This window comes from Caretta caretta, chromosome 12 (genome assembly GCF_965140235.1).
Source record: "Caretta caretta isolate rCarCar2 chromosome 12, rCarCar1.hap1, whole genome shotgun sequence".
In the NCBI taxonomy this organism is placed as follows: Eukaryota; Metazoa; Chordata; order Testudines; family Cheloniidae; genus Caretta; species Caretta caretta.
In genome coordinates this window covers 25,007,734-25,014,849 of record NC_134217.1, presented here as the reverse complement: position 1 = coordinate 25,014,849, position 7,116 = coordinate 25,007,734, and the positions used below count along the sequence as shown (strand labels likewise).

The 7,116-nt window shown below is 36.1% G+C and overlaps 1 protein-coding gene across 6 annotated transcripts in view; it reads right to left on the bottom strand.

Annotated features, from left to right (window-relative positions):
- Positions 1-1,444: 1,444 nt before the first annotated feature.
- Positions 1,445-7,116, bottom strand: part of CHST8 (carbohydrate sulfotransferase 8) — a 268,275-nt gene continuing 262,603 nt past the window's right edge. For all 6 annotated transcript variants that reach the window (XM_075118415.1, XM_048870779.2, XM_048870780.2 and 3 more), the window contains one exon: positions 1,445-6,927. In XM_075118415.1, the coding sequence (XP_074974516.1) occupies positions 5,779-6,927 (1,149 nt within the window). In that variant the 3' untranslated portion in view covers positions 1,445-5,778. The remainder of the gene's footprint in view (positions 6,928-7,116) is intronic.

Below are 7,116 nucleotides of genomic sequence, written 5' to 3'. Positions count from 1 at the left end.
GCTCAGTTGCTTTAACCTAATGGATAGAGTCAAGGGCTGTTCTTCACCTATAGTTCTGCCTTTGGGAAGAAAACGAATTGTACGCATCTTGACATATGAAGCATGAGACACTTATTGAGCCCTTGTTCAAGTGTGTGCAGGCTTCAGCTTTGAAGTCACCACAGATAGCATCATCAACACAAGAATAATCTCTTAATGCAATATGAACATGAACAAACTGTGCTGTTACTTGTTTCCCACCCGGTGCTGTGGAAATAAACTACCGTGGCTGCCTGCAAATGTTACTGCTTTGATATTGGTGGAGTATAAAGTGTAGAGGCCAGGTTAGGACTTGTGTTATTCCTTTATTTAGTTATACCTCTTTTCCATATGGCTAACAAAATTCTGTCCAGATACCTATGAATTGGTTGGTTTTTGGGGAAGGAAAAAAATGAGTCCAAGCAAATTGCATAACAGAATAATAATAATAGTTAAAAAAAAAAAGCCTGTAAGATCTGGCATAATACCTCAGGATAACATGGCAAATAAGGGCATGCCCTGAGCTATCGCTACACAATAAATATGAATTAATGAATGAATAACCAAGAAAAAAACACACTCAAATGATTGTACAGATGACTTATGTGGAGGCTGTCCTTTATCCAGGCTTTATCATGCGTATCATACATGCATACATCTATTATAAATATCTGTAGGCTCACATATAGAGTGAACAGTGTGTATACACACTTGTAACTAACTTTAATGAAGTTACTGATTTACATCAGTGTAAAACTAGCAGAAGAGATTCCAGTGTTGGATGCAGGTGTGCTGTGTGTGCACATAGATCTACGTGGGAATGGATATTGAAAACATGAAAGGCAGTGCATTAAACTCTGTAGGTCTGTCTTGACTAGTTAGGTATGATTGGAGTATCAACAAAGAAGCAGACTTAAATGTGAAGACTTTTAGTACTTTCAGTTCAAGAGACACTTTCACATTATTATTGTCATTATTGTCACTCATTTTTATTTGAAAGAAAACATGAAGGTGTCTGAGGGGGAGCTCTGAATGTAGCTTTTGTTACCTTCTCTTCCTTCAGATCCCTCCTAAAAACCTCCATCTGGCCTTTGAAAAATGACTTGCATCAAAGTGGAAGGAACTAAACAAAAGTTATCTCCTCATGTGGATTTCCTATCTTTAGACAGCAAGCTCTTTAGGACAGGAAGGGACTGTCTACTTTTTGCATATTGTGTTGGGCTGAACACTTTGCTGATGATAAATAATAATGTGTCAAAACTGGTATGTACTGTACGGACATATAGGAGAACAGAGTTTGCTGAGAGCCTAGAAATGATGCTAATTACAAAAGATCTTAGGCATTTAAAAAGATAAGCAAGCTCCCACTCCACCATTTCTCCTGTTTGTACCTTTGTTTATATTGCTAGATCACAATATCTCTACATTTTTATAAATGACATTGAGCCATAGGGCCAACTTTATTAAGCATGCATTTTTGATTCAGCAAAACCAAGCTAGGACATTACATTGTTTCATTATATTGTTTCTCAAACACTTATGCACTTTTCCAAGGGAACAGAATTTGTCTTATACATTTTATAATGAGTTTGAGATGCAGCAAATCTTAAAATATTTTCAGGAATGTTTAATTTATATACATTGCTGGTAAATTACCCACGAAATAGTACAGAAGGATTGTCAAGGGCTGTTAAATTACAGCTTTTACTACCAAACTTTGAGAATGCAGCTTTATAAAATGCACCTTCTAAGGGCAAGAAACCATCTGGCAAAAACCTTTAACTGGAGATATAAGCAACACTAGATCTTCAGCTTGACTGAATTCCTAACTAGAGACATTAAAAAAAATGGGATTTTCCTTTGATGGAAATTTTGACACTTCAAAATTACTTTACATTCCCAATCAGGGGGAAAAAACTGCAATTTTGGAAATATTTTTGCAAAATGAAAAATTCTGAAAGTTTGAATTGGAAATGTCAAAAATGAAACCTTAAACATTTTTCCATAAGAAGATTTTGACATGTCAAAGTGGAATTTTTCATTTCAAATCACCCAACTGGAAAATAAGCAATAGTTAAAACTGACATTCTTATGAAACACTTTAATTTACATGAAACCACATTTTCCAGGAGGTACATTTATTTTGGTCAAAAATGTTGACCAAATATACTCTTACCTCAGACTGAGCTTCTGATCTGGATCAAATTAATTGGGCTCTTTAACTGGGGTGAGAGCTAGGACCCGCTGATCAGTTTTATAGTTCCCTGGTTCTGCCCCTTATTGGCTTTGGCCAATCAGCTTTCTCCATTTCTTAATACAGTTCGCCCTCCCCTCTTTTCTTTGTATATATATGTGTCTCTCTCTCTATATATATATATTTCCTTGCCCATTAAAACACTCTCCAACCACACTGCTTATGGTCAGTAAGAAGTAAGAGGCCCCAACCAACAAACCACCCATAGCTAACAAACCTATACTAAAACAAACCAGCAGTCTAATATATAGCGGATTCCACGCTATGGGGAGCTGCGATTCTTGAAATATCATATTAATTATATCAGTTGGTGCTGTGTACAGCTGATCAATTTTTTTTTTGAATGAAGAGTTTTTCCTTGAATGGCCTCTTGTTTTTAAACAACATTTTTCACAAAAAAAATTGTCAAAGATTTCATTTTTTGTGGCATTCCCCCCCCCCCTTTTATTGAAATGGTTAATGGGGTTTTTTTGGTGGTGGGAGGGGAGCAGGTGGGAGGGGACACTAATAAAAGGTATGACTTTTTACATGATAAATGGGTCCACCTTGTATGCTTCAAAATATAAGCAGCTTCAAAATTTAGAAGTTTTTCACAAAATAGGTTTTAATTTTTCGACCAACTCTACTGGCATATAAATAGTCGTTCTTGTGGGTCCCTTCGCATGACCCAAATCAGCTCAGCAGCAAATGCTGCCTTCCCTGGAGGCCAGAGAAAGTTTTACCAAGTGTTGCTCTAAGGTAAGAATGCCCAAATCTCTATTCTCTCAGGTCTCATCTACACCCAAAAATTGTACCAATCTAGCTATACTAGTATAGTAAAATCGGTACCCCCCCCCCCCTCCAGTCTGGATGCAATTATACCAAAATAAAGACACTTATAACAATACAGCATATCCCCATATTGGAAGGGGAATAAGCTATACTGGTATAATTGTGTTGAATGAAGATACAAGCCCAGTGCTTCTCTCAGTGAGAATGTGCTCCCATTCAGGTAAACGAATAGGGTTCAGCACTAGGCAGAAGTGTATCTGGAGGGGTAGCAATCACATATTGAGTGCTTTGGTTCTTTGTGATCCTTTTGGCAGCTTGCAGGGTCAAATCCAAAATGAGTAAATTACATCCATTTAGAGAAAATGAGCTCAGACCTTATCACATCCTCTTTGTGTTTCTTAGTGACTCCTCCAGATTTCCTTGAGTTATAGCCAAACCTAATCATGTTGATTAGAGAGACACCTCTTTTTTTTTTTTTCATGGACTGAATTCCAAGGAAGGTGTAATAATGAAGAACGGCATTTTCAGCTACATTGCTGCCTAAATTACTATTGCCTAGACTTAAACTTGCAGTGTCTCTTATTTTAAATTCAGGAATTTACATGCATAAACTTCTGTAGGACCCACTGAATAAAACACCTCTTTCTGTGCTCAATCCTGCAATGTGCTGAGCACTTTAGCTCAGATCCAGCAAAACACTTAAGAATGTGTTTAACTTTTAAAAACCTGATTTTCCCATTGACTTCAATAGGGTATTCAATGTGTGTATACAAAATTTGTTTCTGCATCCAACCTGTGATCTGCAGATATAAAAAGGATATACGCAGGTTTGCAGGGCTCTGTCAATAGGATGCTAGACACACAGATACTTGTAAAACATTTTCTGGGTGAAAAACATTCAAGGAACTTTTTAAAAGTATATTCTCAGTTTTTAATGGCAGACATTTTAGAAATCATGCGGGGGGGGTGTGAGACCTTTTGTCAATAAAAAATATTGTATTTATATTTGTCCTTTTGTTAAAAAAAATTAAGATAGAGTTAAAATACGACGATTTTAGTGGGACCCTAATGGAAATACTTGCAGTGTGTAAAAATATGCATATATGTAAATGTTTGCAATATTGAGTCCTAAAATTGTAAGCTCTTTGGAGCAAAGAATGTCTTATACAGGTTTGTTAGAGAGACACAGTGGGTGAGGTAATCCTTTTATTGGACCAATTTCTCCTGGTGAGAGATGCAAGCTTTCGAGTTTACACAGAGCTCTTCTTGAGGTCTGCATTAGCCAATGTGTGTACAGAACCTAGCATGACTTATAACTGAGGCTTACAATTTTTGATTGCTTAATGGATACTGATTCAAATGTGCTCACCTAACTGAAAATAGCATTGACCTCAAAACCAGGACAGCTAATTAATTAGCCACATATAGTCAGCAGTAGTTTATATAAAGTTAACATGGATGTTCTGCTGCTGTTGTAACTCTCCAACATTTGAACCTCATGGAGCTTTCTACTTGAGAGAAAATGCAGCAAAACTACAGTTAAATATAGAAAATGATGAACAAAATGAAATCACAAACAAATATGCTCTGCTTGTTGCTGTGAACTGAAATCTGATTTTAATCAAAATAAAGCCTTATTGTTTGTAGCGATAAAAAGTACCCTGATGGGCAGGAAGTTGTATTTACATTTATTTGCCACTTTAAAGGAAACATTTGATATTCCTGGTGACTAGACAGATTAAATTAAAGATTTGTTAATGCAAAGGATTAAAATAATCTTAGTAACATGCATAAAGATGTAAATGTTCCTTTGCATTTTATCTTCTTGCAGATTAATGTGGCATAAGGGGAATATGGAAGGGGGACAATACATCCTCACTCTGTGAATTGCAACATCTGCTTTAACACTGCACTCACGTGGCCATTAAGTATTAATGTTTTCACTAGAACATGTCTGAACATAGTATTGTAATTGTAATAAATTTTCTCTTATTCTAATTAATTTGGTAATCACAGAAAGTAATTAGAAATCTGTGTCCAGCTTCAAATTTATAAGACCTTCTTGGTGTATGGTTGCATGCATTGCGGATTGCAAGGAACTGTAAAACTGTTAATGAAACAGCACTTTGTTTTCTTTATCTTATGGTATTTTAAAGAGCTCATCAGAACAGTTAGGAATTTAATAGACTATTGGATCCACCACAGGATTTCAGGTGCTTTCCCCATCTCTTCACCCACTCTTCTTGCCACCCTCCAATGCAAACACAAATAAAGACCAGAATGGAAAATCACGTGCTTTATTTAGGAGCCCTGATGTATATTATCAAAAATTTATGATTTAAAGGAGGAAGTTAAGGAGCAGATGTAAACGTCACTAATTGTAAATCATTTATGCTCTGTTATGTATTTTTTGCTGCTGTGGAAATGCTCTTTAACTGACCCTTTGCTAAACAGACGGTAACATCTAGGAGACGTCACATGGAGGCATAAGGACTTTCTATTTCCCGTTTTTCTTTGATGTTTCAGGCCAAATGTAACAGTCAGGTTTTTATTTATGGTAAATTTTCTAAAATGAGACTTTGTACATGAAAAGCTATCCATTTTTACTATGTAACATGAATCCACTGATTATTCTTAGAAAATATGAGAATGATGTGCTTCTAGAGTATCAGTGTACCAAGACCTGTATCTATTATGTAATTCAGCTGATATGAAATAGAAGTGTCTGTTACTTTCTAATATAAATCTTCAAAAGGTTTTGAATAGTTAAACATCAAATAATCCATATAATAAAAATCATAACTGTGTTGTCTTTGAGCAGGGGAAAGCTGTGCAAAATAGCTCTGTGTAATTTTAGTGGTTGTTCGTTCTTCGTTGGAATGTCTGTCTTTAAACCTAGGGAAAGTTAAATTTTGTGGAGCACCAATTAAATGCAGGAAAAAATTTGCATCTTCTTCCATGCTTTCAAATTTCCCTACAAAGTCATAGTCTATTAAACATGGGCTGCAAAGCCTGTTGATGTGATCCCAGTGAATGTCCATGCCCACTGGCCTATGTACATCTAGAAGATATTGAATGAACTCTTTAAATTTGACTCCAGAACCTGTCCTTAATGCTTCTTTGGAGGCATTGACACGGTATCTCGAAATGATAGCTTTTCCAAAAACAGGGTGGTAGTAATTGTTCGGATGCTCAAACTTGTCGCGAAATGCGGATACCAACTTTTCAAAGGGTTCGCGAATGAAAAGCATCTTGGTGTAAGTGTTGAGTCTGTGATAAATCCCTTTGCGATCAAACCCATCCAGCCTTTTTAAGTAATTTCCATAGTGCACTGTGTTGTGCTGTATATCTTTTGTGGAGGAAGCCAACCCATTGAGAACCATGAGCACCCGTTTCCAGTTAGAACAGCCAGCTTTTGGAACTTCACAGTATAAAATTCTGTATTTATCTTCTACAAATATTCTGGAAACGTGATAAGGAGTGATTATCCTTCTGTTATTACTCTTGTATTTGGAACAAGTATCTCTCATTATTCTCTTTCTTTCTCTTTGGATTTGATAGAGACTTTTCCAATTGTTGTTGTTTCTGTCCTCAGATTTAAGCAGAGGCAAGTTGAGAGAAGAATTGTTCATAGCAATCAGTATAGGGCTCTTCTTAATTATAAATCTCCTTCTCCGTTTGTGGAGCCCGATAGGATTAATTTCTGCATCTTTTTTTTGACGGTCTTTCATCACAAACATTATATTTTGCTTTCTGTCTGTACTTTGAAACTGAGTTGGTATGTTCACAGGTGGGTATAATGAACTTTTCTGGTTTCCCATTGCTAATTCCTCTGCAGAATTTTTTCTTACTCTTATGTCCTGATTGTTGCTAGAAGTACAGTCCTGTTGGAAGAAAAGTCCCAAGAAATTAGTAAATGAGATGTTATCAATAGTGATAAATACTTTGTACCGTTTAATGGCAGACCTATTCATTGACTCTCAGTTCAGCTAAATTATAAAATGACATGTATTGCAGCACATCTGAGACTCTGTTCCTGCACTAGACTTTTCCATTTCCTTGTCTTTCTGTTT